Source organism: Theropithecus gelada, chromosome 3 (genome assembly GCF_003255815.1).
Source record: "Theropithecus gelada isolate Dixy chromosome 3, Tgel_1.0, whole genome shotgun sequence".
NCBI classification, from domain to species: Eukaryota; Metazoa; Chordata; class Mammalia; order Primates; family Cercopithecidae; genus Theropithecus; species Theropithecus gelada.
In genome coordinates, this window is record NC_037670.1 from 146365588 (window position 1) to 146393176 (window position 27589).

The following is a 27589-nucleotide window of genomic DNA, read 5'->3' on the forward strand; positions in this document are numbered from 1 at the left end:
GGGGAAAGATTTGTTCCAGGTGCCTAAAGTTAACTGGATGACAGGAATAGAGAGAAAAATACTTTGGCTAAGTATAAAGGTGAATGGTTTTAAATACGGTCAAAAATATAATGGATCATCTAGGGTGATTGTGAATTATTTTTGCTTGGAGATAGGCAAAAAAAACAAAAACAAAAACAAAAAAACAAAACAGCAAAATGACCATTTATCAGAAATGTTTGTAAATCTGAAATAGAGCAACTCATTCCAGTGACCCCATCTAGTGCTGATCTTTAATTTGTAGATCTTGTTTTATACATTTGCTTTCTAATCTAAAATATCCTGGACATTTTTCAAAGCCCTAGTGAGCAGGCAGATATTGATGTTTAAATTAAGCTTGTAGAAAGACTTTAAGTCTCATGTTTGTCTCTGATATAATAGGCAAAAGGGTGTTTTTAAAAATCTTTAAATGGCAAATAAATGAAATTAGCGATAAACCTGTATTTGGTCACATGGATCTTTGTAATTTCATACAAATTTGAGGACACATTCCCTTGCAAGTTATTTCAATAATGAAGTTAAGATCATGGGTGTTTGGAGAGAAGAAAAATATGATTCTTCCATCATGATCTAGAATAAAGGTAGTGGTGGGGTAAAGAGAAGGGAGCAAGTTGTGCCCGTGTTGAAATATCATCACTGCTCAGGACCAGCATAATGTAGAAGAGGAATCACCTCTCCTATTCTAAAATATACAATTCTATCAGTACAACAAATACTCATCTTAACACAAAAAATGATGAATAATATAGCACACTGCTGACTTACATAATCTCCTCAAATAAAAGCTCCCACTATAGAATCAGATTAATTCTCGTTGGTTAATACTTTTGAATCTTTGGAAACAATCACTAATGCTGGTCCCTATTTACTAGTGTATACTCCATATTAGATACTCATTTTATAAAAATTACTCTGGTATTGAGCATGGACTTTATAAAACATAAGAAGACTAATGGCAGTACATTCAGTAGGAAGGCGCGTGCAAAGCTTTATCCAAGAGGGACAGAGCCAGAAACAAGATGAATGGGAGCTGGAAGAAAGGGAGTTGTACCTGAGAATAACATCTTCAAGATTAAGAGCAACTTTTCTAAGGAAGCAATATGACTCTAGTAAGGCTTATCCTTAAATAACCCAAGATGATTCCTAATAATAATTAATTCCTCTTCTAAGTGATTATAAATTGAGTTTTCAATAAACATTCTAGAATCAACAAAAGCTTCTCTGATAAGATCAAGAAGTCACCGAAGAACAACAGCCTGAGGAGTGGTTGGTGAAGAAGGTTAAATGAATCCAATTACTTTGCCAAGAAGGTCTTTTAAGTTTATAGCTATAGATACAGACGGATGGATGGATGGATGGATGGATGGATGGATGGATGGATAGATAGATAGATAGAGAGAGAGAGAGAGAGATATAGGTATAGACATACAGAATGAAGAAAGAATAGAGTAGAGAGAATAATAAAGGTAAAATATTAATTGGAGAGTATGGATAAAGGGTATACAAAATTTCTTTGTACTATTTCTACAACTTTTCAGTAAGTCTGAAATTATTTCAAAATGAAAAGTTAAAAAAATCAAAACCAAAATACAAAACCTGATTTTAAAATGGGCAAAAAGCCTGAACAGACACCTCACTTAAGAAGACATACAGATGGCAAATAAGCATATGTAAAGATGTTTAAGATCATAATTTGTTAGCAAATTGCAAATCAAAACAACGATAAGATACTACTACTATATGCCTATTGAAAGAATCAAAATCCAGAACACTGACAACACCAACTGCTAATGAAGATGAGGAGCGACAGAAAGCTTCGTTCCTTGCTGGTGGGAATGCAAAACGGTGCAGCCACTTAAGACAAAATTGGCAGTTTCTTATAATACTAAACATACTCTTATCATATGATACAGCAATCAAGCTCCTTGGTATTTCCCTAATGAGCTGAAAATTTATGCTTACACAAAAACCTGAATACAGATGTTTATAACAGTTTTATTCGTAGTAGTCAAAATTAGAAGCAACCAACATGTCCTTCAGAAGGGGAACAGACAAATAAACTGTACTACATCCAGACAATGGAATATTATTCAACATTAAAAAGAAATGCACTATCAAGCCATAAAAAGACACGGAGGAACTGTAAATGCTTATTAAGAAAGAAGCCGATTTTGGCCGGGCGCGGTGGCTCACGCCTGTAATCCTAGCACTTTGTAAGGCCGAGGCGGGCGGATCACAAAGTCAGGAGATCGAGACCATCCTGGCTAACACGGTGAAACCCCGTCTCTACTAAAAATTATTAAAAAATTAGCTGTGCGTGGTGGTGGACGCCTGTAGTCTCAGCTACTCGGGAGGCTGAGGCAGGAGAATGGCGTGAACCCGGGAGGCGGAGCTTGCAGTGCGCCAAGACTGCGCCACTGCGTTCCAGCCTGGGTGACAGAGCGAGACTCCGTCTCAACAAAACAAACAAACAAAAAAAAGCCGATTTTAAAGGGCTGTATATTGTGTGATTCTGCCTATAAAACATTCTGGAAAAGGCAAAACTATGAAGATGGTAAGAAGATCAGTGGTTGTCAGGTAGGAGGGCGGGATGAATCGGCAAAACACAGAGGATTTTTAGGACACTAAATTATTCTGTGTAATATAATAGTGGATACATGTCATTACTTTTGTTAAAACTCATAGACTGCACAAAACCAAGGTTGAATCCTAATGTGAACTATACATTTGGGGTAACAATGATGTGTCCATATAGCTTCATCGATGGCAGCAGATGTACTACTTTGATGTGGAATATTGATGATGAGGGGAGGCCATGCATGTTATGCTTTCTTGGGGCAGGAGGTAACAGCAACTGTCTGTACTTTCCACTCAATTTTGCTGTGAACCAAAAACTGCTCTAAAAAATAAGTCTATTGGAAAGTCTATTGAAATTTTAAGAAATACAAAAATGAGCTTGTAATTATCAAAACTGTATTTTACTTCAAACGTTTGGTTAAATATAGAGCCTCAAAAAGACCTTAATATCCTTAATTTTAAGAAATACAAAAATGAGCTTATCCATACAACAAATGAAAATTTTCAACTCAAGATAGCGTTTTAACAAATCATGTGTTTGGGAGGGCTTCTACAGGCTGAATATTTGTCCTTCCTCCAAAATTCGTATGTCGAAACCTAATCCCCATTGCAGTGGTATTTGGAGGTGGGCCCTTTGGGAGATAATTAGGTCATGAGGGTGGGGCCCTCATGAATAGGATTAATGTCTCATAAAAGGGGCTCCAGAGAACTGCTTTGCACCTTGAACATGTGAGATCCTTGCAAGAAGACGGCCATCTATGATCCAGGAATTGGGCTTTCATCAGATACTAAATCTAACAATTCCTTGATCTTGGACTTCTCAGCCTCCAGAACGGTGAGAAATAGATTCCTAATTATAAGCCACTCAGACTAGTATTTTGTTTTAGCTGCCTGAATGAACTTAGAATAGACCCAAGATCTTTGCCCTGATGACATGTTTTCTTTTTAAGGGAGAAAAAAACTGAAATCTAAGTATTATTTATCCAGAAGTAATTTTCAGAGTTTATGGTTATCTTTTATAGCTACTATTTCATTGATAATATACAAAATACAGAATAATATTATTCTACTGATACAATGAGAAAGAATTATCTCGAATCTTATACTGTACCAAATACTCCTGAAATGGAAAAAATGATTCCTACCTTTTGGTGTTTTTTAATATAATGTTCTCACTGAATTATTGAATATAACAGGTTTAACTTACTTTATGGTCAATCCTGACAAGATAGTAAAAGGCTAAGAATGTAACATGCTGTGGTTTTCCTCTCAAACATAATTATGCCTCCTTCAGATGGACTCAGGGTGCCACATCACTCTTAGCTCTGGAGCTATCAGTGAGGACCCTCCTATTTGTTTTATGCCTGATACTGGAAAAATGCAATAACAAGCCATTTGGGCCACTAGGAACAAAGATGCAAAGCTCAGGCAGGTAGGAATGAACTGCTTTTTCAGCAGAAAGTTCTAGAAGGACAAATCCAAATAAAAGATTTGTCTGTGCTGCAGGAAGTAAAATTAGTCTTTAATGTTTTCAGAAATTTTGCATTACAAGAATACTAAATAGATGTCATTGTGTCAATCAGATGAGAACAAAATTTGTAAGGTATAAAACACAAGATAACTCTAGCCTCATAGTCTAAAATACATTGTTCCATGTAAAATGAGATCTACTGCTGACAAACACCTTATAATTACCAAAACTATATTTTACTTCAAAAGAAATAACTATGATTTTCTCGGTCTGTAAACATTTGATTCAATTCAGTGACTTCTGTTCATATTTAACTTCTGTTCAAATATATTTTTCAATGACAATGGATAAAAATGAGCAAAAATGTATGTGAGCCTAACATAAACTATTTATTGTTATAAGAAAAACAGATGTTTCACTTCCCATTTAATTTCATAGTTGATTCAGTGACTATACAATATTCTGTAGTCACCCAGGCTGGAAGTAGTTATAACACTTCCATGTTATAACACAGTGAAGCACTTCCATCAAATTTAAAAGTCAAACAGATTCTGCAGAGTAAACATCTCCTTTTCCCCATTTCCATCTACCTATATTTATATTAGGGACCCTTTGGAAATAATTCATGGAGTAAGGAAACTTATGGAAAACTATGGACATTTTATAATCACAAGTGACCAACCCTGATACTAGAAAATTCTCAGACAAAACAAAATGGATTGCCAGATTTTGCAAACAAAAATACAGAGCCCCTAGTTAAATTTGGGTTGCAGATAAACATTAATTTTTTAAAATGTAAGAATGTCTCAAATATTGCATGAGAGTGCATAAACATTATTTATTGTATATCTGAAATTCAAATTTAACTGGGCATCTTCTCTTTTATCAGGCAATGCTATGCAGAGACATTTTAGTAGTGATGAATTTCTCTCCTATTACAAAGTGAGTCCCTTTATGGTAGAGACGAAATAATTCATTATGTATCAGTGTGTGATACATAATGAACACACACAACAGAATTGTATTAAATGAAAAACTGAATGTAAAGGACAAATTTTAAAGGCCTCAAATTTGTTCTCTCTTAGAAAACTCTTGAGTTTTGAAATTTTTGTCAGATCTTCCACTATGCAACCATTATCTACCTCCAGAAATATTCCTTTTCCTTGTAGGTTCAACTAGTACAATCTCTTCTCATCTCTTTGTTTGAACTGTTCATATTAAATAGTGTATTATATTTATTGAGAGTGATAAGACTCCCAGAGATTTGGCTTATACATGAATGTGGATTTAAAAAATGCTCTAGGATGGTATGTAGGTGAGGATAAAATGGATCTAGTTCACCAAGCTAATGTTTTAGATATAGGTTCTGTTTGTCTCTGTCTCTGCCTCTTTCTGTTCTGTCTCTCTTTTTCTACATACATTCTCTCTGAATACATGTATACATAAATTTATATATATGTATTCTCTGAATGAAGGTGTGTGGTCTTGCAAGTTTATAACTTCAACTCACAATGGCTAATGCATATTAATCAAGTACCATGTCTCAGAAATGACTATGACCTCAGTAACACTGTAAACTATGAGATACAGTACATTTCTTTATGTTCCTGCTCTGCTAATGCCTTCTCTTCTCCCACGCCTTGGCTGTTACAGTGACCTATATTCCAAGGACCTCAACCTCCTACTCCATCATCCCTCCCCGGGAACATCAGAACCATATTCACTGGTCCTCCAGTCAGTTTCCCACAGCTGTCATTCAGTCTCACAGAATTGGCCTCTATCCTGAATCCCACACAAACCTCAATAGCAACATGACTACTCCCTCAAGGTGGCTTTTGTGCCTTCCCAGGGAATGACAGTAATATTAACTATGAGAACCAAATGAGCAGAAACCACATATTCCCCTTCCCTTTTTACTAGGGAAACTTATTTCAACAGTGCTGTTGTTTGGTGATCTAATTCAAAAGATTGACAAGTGATGTGATTTTTTGGTCCAGTAAGAGAAAAGTCAGGGTTATGGTGGTTGTTGTTGGATTATTCTTGCAGGATAGTGGGGTATCCTTGATAACTGGAACCTACTGGAACACCATAATTCCCCTGAGCAAACCAAGCTTCCCCTAAATAGTGGAAGTTCTTAGGAGTTTCTTTTGTGGTCCCTCCTATGTTGTATTTCACATACAAGCTGCTCCGCTGGGAAATCAATGTTTGTCACAGTCTGACCCCACTCAATCTGCTCAAATGTAATTCACACTGTTTTTTTTTTAAACAGCATATGACATCTGCTTCTTTCCTTCCTGTCCTCACTGCCTTTGACATGATTTTTTTCCTGCTAGTCCTTCTTGTTTAACTATACATATCTAGGAAACCTCTCCTGCTTACTCCTAATATTAAATAAACACTTTCTCTGAACTCTCTGTGCACGGTGAGTTTATACACCTGCACACTTCCTGTAATGCTAGCAAAAAAAAAAAAAAAAAAAATGGCCCCCAAATTTTCTTCCTATATGAAAACGCTTATGAGCAGCCATCAATCCCCATCATAATTCTTCTAAAAGTTGTAGCATTTCTATTTCTGTTCATGGGAAGAATAAAATCAAGGATCAGCTTCTTAATGTTGATACGTGTTTCTGAATAAACACTAAATGGTTTCATAAATCTGTTATTACATGACTATAATCTATTCCTGAATCAACAGCAAACTGCCATTAGCTCTGCACATTTAGCCAAGTGTTCACAGGCTGGGATATTAGCAAGAACTCGTAGTAACACTTGAAATACATTCAGAACCCAATTTTACGTGCAGTAAGTTTTCTTTAAAAATTTTAAATCTAGAATACTATTTTTGAGACAGGAACAGGACATGAAAGTACACACTGTACAGATACCTACATCAAACTGTTACTAAGAATACGTGGGATAATTCCACAATTTGGCTTTCCGTGCTTTAGATGGGACTCCTAAAAGGCTCTAAAGTGGGTCTTATATAGGAAAAACATGTACTAATAGTTAAAGGATATCACATAAATGAAAATCTCATGAATTTTCAGTGTAGAGACTACCACCAATTACCTTCTCATTGTTTCCTTTAGGCTTCAAATTAATTCAACGAACATTCAGGGAACACCTATTGATTTTTTTTTAAGGCCATTGTGCTAGGATCTGGGGTTATAGTAATAAAGGCAAACTCCCTGCCATCAAGGCGCTCACAGTCTAGTTATGAACACCACTAAAGAAACGATCACACGAGAGTGACATTTCCAGCTCTAAGGCAGCAGAAGGTATGTATTATATATATTTTTTGCGTACCCTTCAATCAAGTAATAAAAAATCTTCCCGTTGGACCATGTGTGAGGAGGCACTTGTGTGGTTCGGTTTGGCAGGACCACCGCCCGTGTTGAAAGTTCCCCAAACAGCTGTGCCCAGCAGGGCAGTTTCGTTGGGGTTTAGGGAAAGGATAGGGTCAGACTGGTCACAATCAGGGCTGCAGATTTTTTGGAGTCAACTCTCCCAAAGGCAATGGGGTCTACTACTTTATTAGGAAAATGGAAAGAAAAAAAGGGAGGGAAACAACGTACCCAGGCGCCCCCACTACTTTCTGATTGGACCCACTTAAGCATCTGCAGAGAACAATAAAATGAAAAACACTTCTAGAGGTGAAACTCAAAGGTCAACCTCTGGCTGTGCGGGACAATGGGGGTTCGGCCTTCCCTTCCCTTCCCTTCCAAAGTGATGAAGGAGTTCCAATGTTCTACGAACACTGGAAACCCCAGCGGATCCCTCTAACTCCAGGGCAGCGAAACCACTGGCAGCGGACAGGGGGAAGATTGTCCGCGTGTGAATTGCTACCCTGGGATCCGGGGCCAGAGCTGCAGCCGCGTCCCCCCACCCTCCGCGCGACCCCGGGTCCGCGGCACGCTCCCAGCAGCGCGATCCTGCGCCCCCGCCCCCGCCAGGAGCCGCGGCGCGCACAGCCCGGCTGGAGCGCGCACCCGGCACTCAGGCTTCGCTGCGCTCGGAGCGCTCAGACCGCGGCCGCAGCAGCCGGCGAAGGAGGCGAAGTCCCGCACGCCGGCTGACATGCGCCTAGGCTAGCGGCCCCGGGCCCCACCACCGCGCGGCTTTCTCCAGATTATTCCTCTCGCCGTCTCTCGCTGTCTCTCGCTGTCTCTCTCTCTCTCACACACACATACCACATTCAAAACACACACACACACGCAACACACACACGCACGCACGATCTCACTTCGATCTATATACTGGAGGATAAAAAAAAAAAAAAGAAAGAGAGAACATTTCCTTCGCGCCCCCTCCCTCTCTACTCTGAGAAGCAGAGGAGCCGCACGGCGAGGGGCCGCAGACCGTCTGGAAATGCGAATCCTAAAGCGCTTCCTCGCTTGCATTCAGCTCCTCTGTGTTTGCCGCCTGGGTGAGTGAGAAGAGCTCGGTGGGGTTTCAGCTCTGGGATCGGTGGGATGCAGGTGGGGGGATTTCAGCGTGTCCGCGACTTGCCGCCGCCGCCATCTAATCAGGGGGAAAAAGGGACCGCCACTGGGCTCCCACGAAGCGGGCGGCCGCGCGGTGCAGGCAGCTGCGTGGGATTTGTGCGCCCCCAACCCGCCCCTCGCCCTCGCCCTCGCCCTCGCCCCTTCCATCCGCCCGCTGGCATTCGTGCCCCGGACCCCAGGAGACAGAGCTGGGGCTACTCAGATCCTTGCCGCCACCGTTCTTCTCTCCTCTTTTGCAAAGTGTAGAAATAGCCTTTTAGATATACATACGAAGATAAATAAATGACCACAAATACAACTGTGGTGCGGGGCTGCGTACTGTACTGTCTTTTTTGCTGTTCTTTTTTATGCTACAGGTACGAGGGGCTTAAATGAAAAGTACACGTGTCTGATGTGAATTGCAGACACACACACACATCTGAAAGGTAGTAACAGGAACAAGCACCAACCTGAGTTTTCAGGGTTTTTTATTACTTTCAATTTAGTCATATTCAAGTCTGGGCAATTACTTAAAAAAAAAAAAAAGAAAAAGTTCAATCAAAATCTCTAGGTTTTGCCAGTGCTGACAGTCAGAGGAGAGCTGCAGTTTGATACACTTATTCATAGATTTCATTTTTCATCCACACCATCTAGGTTACATTTAAAACCGAAATTGCATTCTCAAATAGTCAGTTTAAGCATTTCCTTTACCTGCGTTGCAGACTCAAGTTTTCCAGTGATTTTCGAGAAGTGCAAGATTGGACTTTTGCATTTTTTTAAATAAATGCTTTTTTTCCTTCATGATTTTCCATCGCGATGGAATATAATTGGTTTACGCATTAACCTGAAAGTTACAAAGTGTTGTGCTTCGCTTTGCACGTACACATATTTAATTCTTTTCAGAGGCTCCCAATTTTTAAATTTTAGATGGTTCGTAATAGAGTAGATATTAAGTGTACATTTTCATCCAATAGATGGTGCTGCTCTTGGCACAGTAACCTTTACAGACAGAAATCGTTTTTAAGTTCTAATAAATGAGAATTACATTGCAAATATGGTGATAATTGCCCATAGACCCCCATACACGAACAGAAGTTAAATTTCAAAGGCTTTATGAAAGTGCTCAGTGGTGGTGTGATGCACAGTTGACACATAAAACATGCAGAGGAATCTCTGGTCCCCGTTGATTCTAAAACCTTATAGTCAGTTCTGGAGAGGGGAAGACATTTTTAAAAAGTACTGTGGTCATCAAACACACACCTGTTGAATTCACATTTCTGTTATAGATCTATTTTAACAATGAAGCCAGGTCCTCTTAGTACTTAAATTATTTAAGTAAATATCACAGTAGCAAGGAAATAAACCAGAGAGTATTGCTTTGTATGTCTTCAAAACCACATGCCCAGAGCATGTTGTGGATCCTTTTGGAAAAATAAAATAAAATTCACACATTATACAAGTCATCTTTTTAAAATGGTCCAGTAGTTTTTAGTATATTTGTGAAGTTGTGCAGCCATCACCACTATCTAATTCCAGAATGTTTTCATAACCCCAAAAAGAAACCCCATGTTCATTAGCAGCCATTCCCCATTCTCCATGACCCCAGCTCTTAGCAACCACGAATCTACTTTCTGTCTCTATAAATTTGCCTGTCATGGACATTTTGTATAAATAGAATCATGCAACTTGTGGCCTTTTCTGTCTATCTTTGTTCACTTGGCATAATGTTTTCAGTTTCATCGATGTTATAGCATGTATCAGTACTTCATTCCTTTTTGTGGCTGAGTAATATTCCATTATGTCAATATACTAAATAAACCCCATTTGCAAAGGTTTTTCTCTGTAAAGCATTATTTGTAGCCTGTTTTTGGTTATATAGTTTTCAGTTTCTTGGATATTTTCTTTACGTCTTTGGTGATGTAAAATTTAAGTGTAAAGAATTTAACTTTTAAAGACTATCACAAGCTTATGTAATGCTACTGAATGTAAGCTTGCATTGGAACTCAAAATGACTTTTGTTGAGACTGGAAGGTGATTACTTTTGTATTCCTCACCATTTTAACAAAGTTGGCCTTTTATGTAGTTGCCAACAGGCTGACCTGGAGGCATTGGCAACGTCAAGTAACATAAATATCTTGATCTTGGAGCAGCATGTTTTGAAAAAGTGAGGCAGATTATCTTCAAATGAAAAAGTTAGGCTCCATTTCAATTATTTTTCACTCAGCATCTACTTCAGTGTTTGTGGATGCGTTTACCCCTCATCTTCAGTGTTCTTGGAGCCAATGAAGTATTACACATGTAATAAGTGCTCAGTAAGGGTCTGTCAACTGACTGAGGCTTGCTGTACAGGAGGACAGCTCAATACAATTTGAACATTAGGCTGCCGTTCTTAACATTTATCCAGGAACAAGTTATAGAGTTCACTAAGATATTGATTATTAGCAGTTAAGAAGGTCTTAGTGATCAGATCATATCATTTTGTATCTAAAATGTCCTGATGTTTTGAACTGGGCATAATAGACCAACTGCTTCTTTCAAATAACTTTCTAGACAAAAAACTTATCAGAATATATGAATCAAAACAAATTTTTCTTGACCCACTGAACAGGTATATCTTATGGGAAAAACCACAGTGGCTTTCCTGTAAGGAGGCTTAACTATGAGTCATAGAGGAGAGGTAGATATTTTAAGAGCTTTTAAGGAATAATTTCTTCCAATTAATGAGAGAATTCAGGATCTTTGAATTAAGTGAATTATAGTACTGCAAGGTACACTAAGTTCAGATGTTTAAATATTATTATTAAATATGTAATGAATCAGATTCTGAACTTTTTAGTCATGTCTTACTGCTTTAAGAGCAATATTAACAACAAATTATACCCAACTCCTCCGCCGCAAGAATTAACTTCTTAATTTATGCTGGTTATAGAGTCCGTGAAATTCGATATGTTGTGACTCTCAGTTTGGTGTATTTATCCTCTGAAAACAAATTGTAAACACATATAAAAAATATTCATGCCTTTTGCCCAAATAATAACTAGTCTCTATTCAGAAAATTAATTCCTTTTGATTGCAGAGTTGGAATTTTCTTTATTTCATTTCTCTCTCCTTTTTACATATACTGTGGTTGCTTCCAGTCAGGGAAGTTTGCCAGGAGAAATCATTTCATTGATGAATTCGTTTCTACTCTCATGTCTGCACTAGAGAATTAAGATCTTGCTTAAAATTTTATGTTGTGGGAATTTTGCTTCTGGCAAAAATTCAGGTTTTTCTGGAAGCATGAGCTGCGTTTTCTCATTACCTTTAACTCCGAAAAGATTTGAGTATTGTCTAATATGAGAGACTTTGCTTGACCACCCATTTGCTGACCGTTAGACTGTTGCATGGAAATGGAACCCCCTCAGTCAGGACCAGAAGATCTCAAAGGAAGGCATAATTAAGAAAACGAGCCTGTGTTTCATTTTCAGTTACCATCTACTCAAGTGTCTACTAGGTGCAGTTTCAGCACTGTGCATTTTATGTACATTTTCTCGTTTCATTCTCCTCAAAACCCTTTGATATTGGTGTTCTCATCTTACACCTTTTACAAATGAGGGAACCCGGCACAGAGAACTCAGGTAACTTGCCTAACATCACACATCCTGATTCAGCCTGTGTATTCCTTCCCACTCCAGAGCCTGAGGCATTTCCTCTTTTCATTCCCAGGATCAGTTTGCTGTTTGGCATTCACTAGCTTGCTTACATGTGATGTGATGGTACATTTTACAGTGCCATTTGCTTTCCTGAGGATCCCTTTCGTGATTTTGCCCATGTACTCTTGTAGTACTTTTTTGTCCTTTTTTGAAAATTACGGCATAATTTACATTTTTACCATCTTGAAAGTTTTCACACATGCATATGGTCATGTAGCATTCACTGTGCTCCAGATACAGAATCATTCCAGCCATGCTACTTTAACTACTCATTCTCTAGATGTTCACTAATTGCCTGACATCTGCAAGGCACCATGCTAGGCACTAATAATTCAGCCATGCATCAACATACAGAGAGACTTAAAAACTCATGATGCTCACAGCTCAGCTAATCTGATTCAATCCCACAATGAAAACTTTCTTTAAATCTTGTTTTAAATATACTTTTTCTATTCACAACTAGTTGAAAATAAGTCTTTTCCAAATATCTCTTAATGTGTTGAATATGGTAACTCTCAGATATTTTAAAATGCTTCCTGCTCCATTGAGAATTCCAATGGTAAAAGTCAGAGCCAGTTTAAACAAGAGAGAGATATATGTGTGTATACATACATATATATATAAATGTATATATATATATGTATATACATAAAAGTGTGTATATATGTTTATGTGTGTGTGTGTGTGTGTGTATATATATATTTAACTGTGTTTCAACTTTTACTGTCTTATTGAGATTCATTCCTAGAAGGAACTTCAGGTTACAAAAGGAAACCAATTTTTCTCTGTGTTTGCAATTTGTCAGAGACATGTATAGCATAATGTATAGAAATTAAAAGAAAGAAAAAGTATCATATAGCACAATCTTAAAACACTTACGTTTTAGAAATGTCGTGTTTAATACCGTAGCCACTAGGCAGATGTAGCTATGTAATTTAAAATTTATTAGAATAAAACAATTCAGTTCCCTAATCACACTATCCACATTTCAAGTGCTCAGTAGTCTGTGTGGCTCGTGGCCACCACATGGGACAGTGCAGACATGGAACATCTCCATCTGGACAGTGTTGTTTTGGAGCAACAACAAAAAAACGCTGGGAAAATAATGATTGATAGAACTCATGAGGAGTCATCAACTCAACTAGAAAAATTTCTAAAGTCATTAAAATTGTTTGAAGTGTTCATGTATGTGAGTTATTTATGGTTTGTATTGTGTTAGCCTGCAAACATCCAGAAACATGATGGGGCCTTTGGTAGAGCAGCAATAGGCGAAAAGAGTTCAGTGGCCATTTTGTGGCCTTTATGGACTGAGGTTGAACAGAAGAGATTAACTGCTGATTCAGGAGTGAGTGCTCTGCTCCCATAGCACATTTTCTAAAATTTGTTCTGGTATCCACTGTATTGTTTTTCAATTTATCTGTCTCCTCAACTCGACTACATTATTTGGGGGTAAAGAATCCATTCTTACATTCATCGTTCATTCATTGTTAAATTCATTCATTGAAGAATTCAATGAAAACTTCAACAACATTGCATTCTTGAACTTAGCACTTACAGTAGGTGCCAATAAATCTTTAATGTATAAGGTTATAGAAAGATTGTACCATGAAGCTTCTTAGAAAAAAAAAAAAATAGTTGTTTGTTGTTGAGACTGGCCAATTTTCACTGGTCTTTCCCTCTTTTGATTATGATCTCAGTCTGGGAGTAAGGCCAGTATTCACCTTGACCTGTCCATCTTTAATGTCACTTTTGGTATGCAAACTTCACTTTCACTGATTCTCCCAGAAATACACATAAGCATATAAGCATCCTCTATGAGGCTGGAGCTGTCATGAATGTGATTAGTCCCTGTAGAAGCATCACATAGATCCAAACACTATCTGTACATGGAAAATAAAGCTCCTGTGATTGATACTGAATGTATACTTACAGAAGCAGTCTTGAGTGAGCTTTTAATTCTAGATGAGTTGGCACCAATGAGTTTTGGATACATCCCAGGCGACCAGAGCATCAAGTCAGCTAGTGTGCCACTTTATATGTGTCTAAGTGCATACTCCTCTGCTGCTCTGGTGTTGGGGAGGAGAGGGCAATGGGGGATGCACGGTGGTCAGTAATGAGAAATAAACTATCTTGAGCCCATCAACACTGTATTTTCAGTCAGCCAAAAGCTATCATATTGGTTTAAGTCTCCTCTAGTCAAGAAGACCATAAGAGATAGTGGCACAAAACAGTTTTGAAAACCAGGCAAATGATGGGCAGTGCAGTTTCATCATGTGGCTGTATGTGCTTTTGGAGTTTGTCAATAGTTTTATCATTAATCCTAGAGGTGATGTGCTGCACAAGTTTAACTCTGCACATGGCAAATACTTGAACTGAGTTGAATTCAAATGGAATGGGGTATGGGATCAGTTAAAAATCTTCATAGGAGTCAAAAGCAGAAAAAAAGGAGATGATCTTTTGTTAGGATATTTGCTTTATTTTCTTCTAACCTCCCTTCCTCCCTTCCTTTTTTTCTTTCCTTCCTTCCTTCTATTTTTCCTCCCTTCCTCTTTCCTCTTTTCTTCCCTCCCTTCCTGCTTTTATCCTTCATTCATTTATCCCTCCTTTTCTTTTTCTTTTTTTGTTGCTATTTCCTCTTCAGCTTCACTTTCTTTTGGCATGAGTTTAAGATAATTAAATAAACATAAGTTTGCTCAGCACTTGATGAAAAGTTTGATACGGAAGAGATTAATGCTATTTGAAACCATTAGTTAAAAATATTTTTACCTTGTTAATATCATTTGGGGGTCTTTGTAGTTAACATCATTTTTAAAGTATGAGTTGACAGATGTTTCTGCCTAAATATTCCAGTGTGGTAAAATGGGCTGGTTGTCTTTTTTTCCCCCCTTCTGATATTTGCCCACAGATATTAAAGTAAACTCAGTTATTCTGGGTACTGGTTAATGTGAACTTTTTGGTCTTATTCAATAAGTACAAGTCAATTTATGTGTACACTAACGGGGGATAGTTTTTTTTACAAGTTTCCTTGGAAATATAGTACTTGGGTACTTGGAAATAATTTATTCATTAGTAAGAAAGAAGGATTTTCTGTTAGAATATTCATAATTATGATGAGAATACAGATATCTTCCTGCTGTTGGAGAAACATTGTACCCTCTTTTTCTGCCTTCCTCTTTAGCACTTACTGGATAAATTTTCTACTTTTTCACTGTCACTGTCTGAACTGCTTATTTCTTGAATCCTAAAGCTCTAATGTATTTACCTAAGGATGGGTCTCACTATGAGCTCTTTTCTCTGAACTGATTAACTCAGTACCTTGAGTAGGAATAAAATAAAATATTGATTTTTAAAATGACCCCTTTAAGCAGAGATCATGGTAATAACCAGAGTCTTGACTACATGCTTAAAACATGCTGGCCAGATATAAGGAAGTTTCTAGATTTTCTAATGGTTTTTATTCATTTTGTTATCAGATTAAAAATTATTTCTATTATTAAATTTTTACCCGCTTGCATTCTGACACATTTTCTTGAATAGGATATGTCAAGGTGGTGGTGTCTCAGCTGCCACACAGAGTTGTGTAAAATCATGATCTGCCCAAAGGAGCATAAGGATATCCTTGAGGAGCATGTGGGATATTATTGTCATGCGTGTTTTAGTGCACAAAAACGCTGACAACCATTTATCTAGGTTGATAATTCTCAATCCTGGCTGCATTTTTTGAACTGACTTAGTGTTATGGACTGAATGTTTGTGTCCCCTCCAAAATTCATGTTGAAGCCCTAACCTACCAATGTGATCATATTTGGGGATAGGACCTTTGCAGGGTAATTAGGTCATGAGGGTGAAGCTGTCATGGATGGGTTTAGTGCCTGCATAAGAAGAGAAAGAGACCAGAGTCCTCTCTCTATCCACCATGTAAAGACACAGCAAGAAGGCAGCCATCTGCAATCCAGAAAGAGAGCCCTCGCCACAAGTCAAATCTGCTGGCCTTTTAGTCTTAAACTTCCCAGCCTCCAGATCTGTGAGAAATAAATGTCTGTTATGTTAACCACCCAGTAAATGGTATTTTGTTATAGCAGCCCAAGCTGACTACGCACCTGGGAGACTTTTAAATCATACTGATGCCTAGGCATCAAATCAAGTACTTCAAAATGTATGGGTGCTGAGCCCAGACATGGACATTTTCTTAAAACTCTCCAGGTGATTATAGAGCACAGCCTGGGACTAAAACCACAAATCTAGGCCAACTTCATGACACTACTAATTTTAGTTCATTCTTCTTAAGGTGGAGATACTGGCAGGTTTTATGCTGTCCTAAAACAAAGCTAGTGCCACAAGACAAAGGTCCTGGAAATTTTCCCGTCTCTCTCTCTTCTTAAGGCAGTTTCAATTTCAGAGTAACCCTAGAAGGAGGAGTATGCTCTGTGGTGGTTGACCTCATGGTCTTTGAAAGCCAGGGAAACTTCAAGAGGCCAGGCAGTCTTGGAGTGGGTCCAAAGATTCAAGTCTATCAGCAGGTAGGAGGATAAATGAACCAACTTCTGAGATGGGGACTCCAAGTGACCTTTATCCAGACACAGGCACATAATATCATTCATTTCATCAATGATACATATTCTCGTTCTCCATTATTTATTTTCTTTCTCCATACATAATTTGTTAGAACTTGGCTTTTTGTTTACTGTTATGAAATAGATATTAACATTTAGCTATTGCTTTTTCATTTTAGCAATTTGTGTTTTTTGTGAAATTATTAATCAGGTCTAGGCTGTTTCTTTTTATTCTATTTAAAAAGCACCAATAACTCCATTTAAAAATTAACGATGAACTTTTCCAGGTGTTTCAAATAACCGCTTTAATATACTTATTAATGATGACACAAGTACAATTAATTTAATAAATCATTATTGAGCATCTTCCTTAGGATAAGTATTCCTCCAGAGAGACTATTCTTCTCATGGCCAGCTGAACTTTTACAAGATAGAAAGATGTATACATAAGTAAGTCTCATACATGATGGAGTTTCTGGCATATGAGAGTGTGAGTTGTGTGGAGATATATTTAGTCTTAAATTCACCTCTTGGAAAGTTTCTAGTAGGAGACTGGGTTGGATATAGACCATTCAGGATAAATGCATAGAGCTTCAGGGGTCACCATGGGAGCAGAGGGCATCAGAGGCATTAAGGTTGGCATGCAGAGAAACATGGACTGAAAGTGAGAATGTAGTAATTGGAGGGAGGGAACAGTAGGGAGAGGAGTATAACAGTAAAAGGTCTCAAATGGTAGGTGGGATTTACAATGGCCAATTGAAGAGTTCTGAGTTTGAAATCTGTTCATTATACAATGGGAAATTAAAGGGTTTTGAGCAGTGAAATGAATGGAATAGATCTCTTTATTTTTGGGAGATAACTCAGGTATCAGAGCATAGGGTGGATTGAAGCTGAGGGAGACAGGAAATCAGGAAGCTTGGTTAAAAGCCTCTTACGGCCAGGCGGGGTGGCTCACGCCTGTAATCCCAGCACTTTGGGAGGCCGAGGCGGTGGGTCACGAGGTCTTGAGATCGAGATCATCCTGGCTAACACGGTGAAACCCCGTCTCTACTAAAAATACAAAAAATTAGCCGGGCGTGGTGGCGGGTGCCTGTAGTCCCAGCTACTTGGGAGGCTGAGGCAGGAGAATGGCGTGAACCTGGGAGGCGGAGCTTGCAGTGACCCAAGATTGCACCACTGCACTCCAGCCTGGGTGACAGAGCGAGACTCCGTCACAAAAAAAAAAAAAAAAAAAAAAAAAAAAAAAAGCCTCTTACACGGCGGCAGTCACAGTGGAAATTTATGGGTCATTTGCGGTATGATAATAACATTCTCTTTATAGAATTCTTTAATGTTTAACAAGCACTTTCAGATACATTATCTCACTTGATATGAATGTAATTGGTATAATTGGTAGGACATTGTGCCACTCTCTGGAGTGAGTCACTGGTGATCCTTGAGGGAGTGTCTTCTCTGGGAAGGTGAAGATGTAGCATGGAACACATAGAATCAGAGAAATATCCAGGAAGGAAACAAGAAGGCAGCAAATACATATAATTCTACAGAAGTTGATGACTTGGAGGGAAGAAAGAAGAGAGGGAAATAGAGGATGGTTGCCTGAAAACTGCTTGTCTATTGAATGGTGAAACTCTAAATTTGTTAAGACAAGACAGGAATTGACTCTAGACGTTTTCTCTGAACGGATTAACTCAGTGCCTTAAGTAGCAATAAGAGGAAATAGTGCTGCTTAAAATGATTATTTTTTTTTTAGAGATTAAAGTCACAACTTAACTAAAACAAGGAAACATTTTTTAAAGGATGGATTTGAGCATATTTATAATTTTAGGTTAATCTTATCAAGTGCCAGTATCAAAACTACTTACTTCATTCACCTTTCAAACCCTTGTATTTGTCCTTTTTACAGTGAACACATGTACTATTGTGACATTTCAGCCAGCACTCTGTCAGTACACAGGCTTTCTTAACCACAAGTTCAGATTACTTGAAGGCCGTCATATTTATGTCCATAAACTAGCATCTTTGTAAATTGCTTACAGCTTGTATTTTATATAAAAATAGTATAATGGAAAATAATGCATAGAATAGACTTCTCAGAATTTGTTTAAAAATTGACTTTAGCAATTTTTTGTTGTTGTTTTTGAGACGGAGTTTCACTCTTGTTGCCCAGGCTGGAGTGCAATGGCGCAATCTCGGCTCACTGCAACCTCCGCCTCCTGGGTTCAAGTGATTCTCCTGCCTCAGCCTCCCAGGTATTTGGGATTACAGGTATGCACCACCATGCCCAGCTAATTTTGTATTTTTAATAGAGATGGAGTTTCTCCATATTGATCAGGATGGCCTCTAACTCCCAACCTCAGGTGATCCGCCCTCCTTGGCCTCCCAAAGTGCTGGATTACAGGCGTGAGCCACTGCGCCTGGCCAGTTTTTTCTTCAATTCATGAAAAATACAATAGAATTGTTTACTCTATGTCTCTTAAGATACATTAAGATACATGAATTGATAAATTAATCAGTCATTAAGTTTAGGAAAGAGAGAAGGCGGCAGTTTTCAAGACTGAAATATAAGCATATTTTTTCCTTATGTAATGAAAAAACATAGACATGTGTGTACAAGTTGAATGCCAAACTTTTGTCTATTTTAAAAGTATGACTGAATCGATTTTCAATAGAAATGTTTGCTTACTGTAAAGTTTCCTTTGGTGGCTTTCAGGTGGGGAAATGACATGTAATAGTTTATATATATAAATACATTTATATAAGTATGTTATATGGAAATATAGATGTATATGTGCATATATGCATCTATATGCACACCTAAATAAGGACATATAAAAATGCATATACATAAATGTATGTATATACACAAATGCATGTGTATATTTCATGTATATGCATTTTTTTTCCTGCTGCTAAAAACTGATACTGCTTTATTTTGAATGTTAAAAGATTATATTCTTTGGAAACATTATTATGTTTAATTGTAGCATATATCCGGGATATTTTGAGCCTGACATTTTCCTGCCTCCAACATAAAGAAAGGACAGACCTGAATACACTGTCGGCCCTGAATACACTGTCGGCCCTCTCCAAAGGATTTGGGTCCAGTTAGAGCAGTGAAACTCAGTTCAGCACATGTTTGTTGAATGTTTTCTGTGTGCTCCACACTGTCCTTGGTCTTTCTAAATGAATTGTTTTTGTCTTTGCAGAGTTAATCTGGTTACAGATATGAATCGTACCCTGGTGGGAGCATACTAGAAAAGAGAATAATAACGTAAACGCTAGACTATTTGGATGAAATTTTAAGTCAGTGAAAGTCAGAAAAAGGAAAGACAAAATAAAGACATGAATTCATTTTTTAAAAAGTCTCTGAGCAAATGAGCAGCACTTCTTCCTTTTGAACATGGATGGACCATTTGCAGTTGCATTCAGTATTACGAGCCTCCTTTGTGCCCCTCCCCTTCATTTTTGCTGCATTCAAGAAACGTAAAAATAACTCCGTATTACTCATTTTAGATTATTTACTTAAGAAGAAGCTTGAATATGAATGTTTGTTGGTTTTTGTCTCTACTCTAAAATGCATTTAGGGTTCCTCAGCATTCCACTTTATCGCGTTCGAAATCATTGGGTAAGTAGGAAAAGATATAAGCAAAATGTGCATGTTAAAACACTCGTCTTGTATGTTCTGTTCAACACCTACCGCTAGAAAAATGTCACATAATTTCCACAGTTAAGTCTATCCCAACTTGAGCCTTAATTTTTGATGGTGGCAGCTGCTATTTTGCAACAAAGGTAGACTCTTGGTGCCGAAGTTGCCAAGAATGATTTAGGATACATATGATTCTTGGTCACTCTGGAGAATTTTGAACGAAAATGCAATGCTGTCTGAAAAATGGACCCCTGTGAAAGAAGCACAAAGAGTGAAATCACATTTAATTAGCCAAGAGTGGCTAGTGTATGTTGCCATTAAATCCATTAAATTACAGCACATCTGGGCACCATCCATCCCACAAGAAAGTAACCAATGATGCTTCTGTCTTATCTGTGAGTCCAACTTATTTTCTCCTAACTTGTCATTACTTTTTAACTATTCAGTATTCTTGGCATAAGAAATCAAGAAAACACAAGATGCTTCCATGTTTCTCAATAAATTATTCAAAATGTTATACCAACCCCTCCCCACCCCCCAAATGGCAAAATGCCCATAAGAAAGTATTTCACTTCCCTATTTGGAAGGAGCTTTTCAAGACATCCTCTTTTACTTCACATTTTAAAATTAGAATTCTATAGCAGCTGTCAATTTGGAGGGGGAAAAACACTTACAATCTTTACAAATATGACAAGAGACTAAGTTGTATTAGACTTGATGGCATTCAGGCAAGCAAAGATCAACTATTCAGCCCAATAGTCTCTCTACTAATGATAATGGCATATAAATCCTTTTATGGTAACACAGGTTGGGTCTTCTACTGGCAGAGAAAGTGTATATTTATGCAGTGAGTTCTCACTCTTAAATACATGGGGAGTGCTGGGTTTTAAAATGTGAGGCTTTGAGATTGTAGTACACAGTTTGCTGGAGATGCGTTTGGGTGATTGAGCTACTGGGGAAAACGCACTGAAAATAGGTCATCAAGAAAAGATTGATATAGACTTTTTTGTGTGGAAGTAATTATGCTTGATTATTGCAGTCTGTTACAATCCAATATGCCAGACTATGCAGTTTCAGTGAGAAAATACTAATATGTGCACATATAATCCTACTTAGGATTTGTAGACTGAAGTTTAAGTTCCTACTGATTAATCCTCACTGGGTCTTTATCTGGTATTCGGTAATAAAGAATGAAAAGTTTTTTGCAAATTGTATATGTTCTTGTTCATTCACTTAAAAGTCCCAAACACATATGTTAGTTCATCAAAAACACAGCTGAAATATTCCACTCTATTAAATGTAACACTCGCGCGCATGCGTGCACGCACATACAGAGCCATAAAAATAGTGACAAACCCATCTACTATCAAAGTAGGAAATCTTCACCAGCCTACTTTCTTGCCTAGATGTATACTGTTCAATAAACGCTTTATAGTTATTACTTACTTGACTTAAATTATTGCTTAAGTCCAATGTTAAGAGACTTTTTGCAAGTTTATAGCAATGACTATTGAAATGATTTAAGGAACTGGATTCTTAGGACTTCCCTTTTACATAATGTGTTTCTGTAATTCTCAGAAAGCAATTCTACAATTGACTTTAATAACAACACAATACAGGTATGCCAGGGTCCCCATCCATGGAAAACTTTGAGAAAATAATGAACAAAATTTTGTGTTTTTTCTACTCATCAGGGGAAAGGACCTATAGGTTCTTTTGAGTTTTGATGTCATGTGATACTCTTACCAGGGCACGCAAAGTGCTTCAAAACCTGAACTCAGGCTACCTGTCCAGCTTTAGTTGAATCTCCACATGTGTGCTCCTTCCCTTTGGCTCAGTCTTTCCTCTTCTTGTGGTGGATTTTGGCCCCATGCATTCCTGTTGTCTTTTACTTTGTCTGTGGAACTTTCTCTAACACATCATTGTCCCCTTCCACAAGAAGGGAAACATCATCTCATCCATGATGGTACAGCACTCACATCGCGTGTCCGTTGTTTCTATGACTGTATCTTCAAGGAGTCTGGTGTCCTCATGGGATATAGCCACTGGGCTCTAAAGACTTATTGCTCATATAGTAGGTGCTCAGTAAATATTTGTGGCATAAGTGAGTGGGTGAAATTACTCCAACTGCAATGACTTGAAAAATAGAAAATACAATAATTTCTGCCCAGTCAAATTTTAAATGCTGCTACCACCTCAACTAATTCTGTACCCCCATTTGGCAGAGTAAGCAACTCAAGGTCACATTTGCAGCATTTGGAATTAGAATTCAGTTCACCCTCAAATTCACTCAATCCCTCTTATTTTTTTTTTTTTTAAAAAAAGGTAAACAGAAAGTAGGTCAATCAAATCACATTCTCGTTTTAACAGGTCCAAGAGTCTATATAGATTTTGAACTGAATTGGCACACAATCATGGACAACTTCCTAAGGGCTTTTACTCATGGCATTCAGAGTTTTGAGAAAGAAAATTAAGTGATTGGAATAGAGTACAATAGTGAATGCAGAAGAAGGGAAGAAAGATGACTGTGGCCAGAAACACGAGAGAAAGAGAACTATAAGTTTCTTTATTCTAAGTAGTGGTGGGAGAATCTACTTTTTGGCCTGCACAGCGGATGCACCATTTCTGTGGGTAAGTTTTCCCTATGTTTCCTGTCAAGCCGGGGTTTTAAAGAAACAAAAAGATACCGGATCCCTCTCGCTAACACCTCTTCATCCCTCCAACACCCCAGCTAGTGCCAGCCAAGAGCATTTCTCTCAGTTCCTTTTATCCCTTTCTACCAAGAACAAGATCTGAGATATGTGAGATCCTGTTTGATTCAAGCTTGGAGAAAGCACTGTATATTTTACAGCCACTGGTTACCTGTTGCTGTCAATAGCTGTATTGTCAGCATTTTATCATGGATCGAATGCTTTAAAATTTTTGAGCAGCATAAAAGATTTGTAGAGGAAAAGGTATTTTCCTTAGAAACAAGAGACAGTATTTTTTGATGCTTCAAAGTCTTAAAAAATGTAGGAATATTAGAGTTATGCCTTGCCCTGCTTGGTGGGTTTTGAATGACATTCTGAGACCATATATTTGTGTCAAGAATCAGTTTCTCTTCTTTGGGCTGCTGACATTGTTTAGAATATAGGTGAAGAGTTCCCAGTAAGACATGTAAAACAGTAAGGGGCTGTGAAAAAAATAGATTGCTAAAAAAAGAAAGTCTATCAAGATGGGGCAGATGTTTAGGGGAATACTATCAAAGGTAGTGTTGTGTTCAATAAAAGATGACTGAAATAGTTACGAGACTAATAGACAAATGGAAATGATTTACACAAACTTCTGTAGCTGCCCAGTTCTGTGAAAAACAATAGGAAAATCCAATTCAGAAAACACTCATCCCTATCAGAATTAGAGTTAGGATAATGGATCCGCCAAAATATGTAATCGCTTACATTGAAAGAATAGCCATTACTTTTAACTTAGGGTGAATTTGACTACTATTGAATAATAGGCGATTTAAGAAATTATTTTGAAATGTTTGTTTCAGTATGCCAGGACAAATTGTAATCGTTATAATTTAAGAAATACGTAATTAAGAGAAAACAGCACATCTGAGGGAAGTAATTACAGTGCTCAGATGTTAATTAAGAGACCCTAAAAAACAGACTAGTTATTGAAATAGTGATGTTTGATAGAATATTAGCTACGTTATGAAAAGTTTAAAAGCTATTATTGTATTACATAATAGCTAAAAGTGACAGTATTTGATCTAATGAAGAATTGGCAAATAGCTATAAGCAATGATTAAGGCTCCTGTGGAACTTAATTTGGATAAATCAGGTTTTAAAACACAATTATATAGGGAATAAATTAAATTATTGAAGTTTTAAAATTATGAGCACAGAAAGGAATTAGATAGGTTTAAAATTAATTTTTAAGAATGAATACTTTCATCCCACTTTCAAAAGTCTTTATTTTTTACAAAAAGTTTTTAAAATGAGGCCTGAGTCAAACATTTCAGTATGAGAAGTCTTGCACAAAATGTAGCCATTGTAGTTATGGTCCTTTGGAAGCAGTATTAGTCATAAAACTATGTTTAGTCTATGTATTAGGATAAATTTACTTTGGCTTCTGAGGTTTTTGATAAGGAATTATCTTCTGTGCAAAAGCAGAAAGGGCTGTAAAATACAAGAGAATGTAGACAAAGGTACCGTTAATTACTTTAGAAGGACTTCCTGCCATCCTGAAGCAAGGTTTTGTGTGAATGTTTACAGCTGACTGTCACATCTTCAGTTATAAAATTCAATTTTTGTGCGTTATATCCATTCATAATTGAAGCATTGGTGTTTTATTTCCAATTACTAGCTTAGCATATGATAATCAGCAAATGTGGTTAAAATAATGGGTGTTTCTTAACATGCTGTTATTCCTACCATTAGAGAAAAATAAAATAAAAACCAAAAACTCCTCTCTTGACTTCTGCCGCCTTTCTCCCCTTCCATTACCTGCTAAACTTTTGGGAAGAGTTTTCTGTAGTCACTATCTATTTTCTCTCCTGTCCTTTGCTCCTGAACTCACTTTAAACAGGGTTCTGCTTTTTTTGGGTTCTGCCAAAAACAAACAAACAAACAAAAACCCTTATCAGTCTCACCAGTGTCTCTGACGTTGGTATATCCAATAGTCCAATAGTCAATGTTCTTGGTCCTCACTTTATGGACCTACCAAGAGCTTTTGATTGTTATCATTGTGTCATTCCGGAGATGCTTTGTTCTCCTGACTTCCAGGATGCCATACTTGTCTTTCCTGCCATCTCACTAGCCACATACATTGTACTCCACTGGCTTCCTCAATCTCTTTTTCTAGTTCCTTCTCATCCCCCCAACTTCTAAACATTATAGTCCTTAGAGTTCTTCCTTGGGCTACTTCTGTTTTATGTCTGCAATATTTGCATGTCTATCTCATCCCTGTATTCTCTACATTGATAATTCCCAAATTTGTCTTTCTAGACCAGAAGTTGTATCTGAACTCCAGGGTCATATATTCAACTATCCATTTAGATATGTAACACACTTCTCAAACTTGACATGTTCAAACTTGATCTCCTGATCTTCATCCCATCCCAACTCCTACTTCCTCTGCCTTCTTTATCCCAATAAATAACAACTGCAATCAGTTGTTTAGGACAAAAACCTTGGAGCCACTTGTAATTCTTCCATCTCTCTTACAGCCTACACATAATCTTCCATTGCAAATGTCAGTATTGCTCCTGGGTTACCTTTTCTCATGATCTCCATTCACTGCTACCACCTATTCAAGTCTGCATCATGCCTTCTTGGGTTATTTCATTGGCTTCCTTAGCTGGTCTCCCTACTTGGCGACACAAATCAGCCAGGGTGATTTTGTTCAAATGTAAGTCAGATCATGTCACTCTCCAATTTCTTGTTTAACTCAGAATAAAATCCAAAATCTCTACTCATGAAGTGTCCATCAAGCCCCAAATGCTCTGGCCTCCTATTACTTCTCTTTTTATTTTTTAAACAAATTATTTTATTATTATTTAGAGACAGGTCTCCCTCTGTCAACAAAGCTGGAGTGCAGTGGTATGATCAGAGCTCACTGTAGCCCTGACCTTCTAAGGTGGAGCAATCCTCCTACCTCAGCCTTCCGAGTAACTGAGACTACAGGCGTGTGCTACCACGCCTGGCTTTTTTTTTTTTTTTTTTAATTTATCGTAGAGACGGAATTTGTCTATGTTGCCCGGGCTAGTTTCAATTTCCTGGACTCAAGTGAGCCTCCTGCCTCAGCCTCCCAAAGTTCTGGGATTACAAACTTGAGCCATCATGCCACCATGCTTAGCTCTCCTGTTACTTCTTCAGTGACCTCCCACACCACTCTCCCCTCACGCCCCTCTTTTGGCCTCACTGTCCTCCTAGCCTTTCTAGATCACCAAGGCACATACTTTTCAAGGCCTTTGCTGTTGCTATTCTCTCAATTTGGAATGCCTTTCTTTTATAGTTATTTACGATCCACTTCCTCACCTCCTTTGGTTTTTGTTCAATGATACTTTTTCATTGAGGACTTTCCTGGACACACTACAGTGATATTGTAACTACCTCTCTTCTCAGATGTCCTCTGTCTTCCCCTCTTTATTTTTCTCCTTAGTTCTTATCACTCATGCATTTTCCTAAATTATTTTATTCTCTACCTCTTCCCATTGGAATGTAAGCCCTGTGAAGGTTTTTGTGTTCATCCACCATGTAGCCCCAGCCCCTAGCATAATGCCTGGTATATGATAGGTGCTTAGTAAATATTTGTTGAATAAAACAACCTCTTTTTTTTTTTTTTGAGTTTGATTTTGCTTGAATCCTATTTTGGCTGGTATCACTGCTTCTTTTTTTAGTTTGTATTGCCATATATAACTTGCATTGTAATTTTATTTTTGACATTTTATGTAACTTTTTATTAATGTTAAATGAACCTTGAAAACATCATATAATCACATAATCACATTTTTTGACCTTGTCTGAAATCTTAGTATACTTTTTCAGCATTCTTCCTTCATCTTGTTTGATTTTTCGTATCTATCCATACTAATTGTGTTACATACTCTCCGGTTTTTGCTTTTTGCATTGTCTAGTCTTTGCATTTATCATTTCTAGGTCACATTTTTAATTATTCTAGACATTAACTAGTAAAATGCCTTAAGATTTTTTTTTCTGTCATTGTCAAAAGTGAAACAGTTTTTTGAGTCATGCACTACAGCAGAGAAGAAATGCATTACCACCTACCACCAGCCGCCTTCTTCCAGCTCCCTCTAACTTCTCCGTCACTGTCACTTAGTATTGTGAATACAAATTTGTGGGTTTTTTTTTTTTTTTTTTTGAGACAGAGTTTTGCTCTTGTTGCCCAGGCTGGAGTGCAATGGCACAATCTTGGCTCACTGCAACCTCCGCCTCCCGGGTTCAAGCGATTCTCCTGCTTCAGCCTCCCGAGTAGCTGGGATTGCAGGCATGCACCACTACACCCGGCTAATTCTGTATTTTTTAGTAGAGACGGGGTTTCACCGTATTGGTCAGGCTGGTCTCGAACTCCTGACCTCAGGCGATCTACCCACCTCGGCCTCCCAGAGTGCTGGGATTACAG

At 37.8% G+C, this 27589-nt stretch overlaps 1 protein-coding gene across 3 annotated transcripts in view; it reads left to right on the forward strand.

Annotated features, from left to right (window-relative positions):
- The first annotated feature begins 8037 nt into the window (after positions 1–8037).
- PTPRZ1 (protein tyrosine phosphatase, receptor type Z1) overlaps positions 8038–27589 on the forward strand; it is a 193437-nt gene continuing 173885 nt past the window's right edge. For all 3 annotated transcript variants that reach the window (XM_025380029.1, XM_025380031.1, XM_025380032.1), the window contains exon 1: positions 8038–8512. In XM_025380029.1, the coding sequence (XP_025235814.1) occupies positions 8455–8512 (58 nt within the window). In that variant the 5' untranslated portion in view covers positions 8038–8454. The remainder of the gene's footprint in view (positions 8513–27589) is intronic.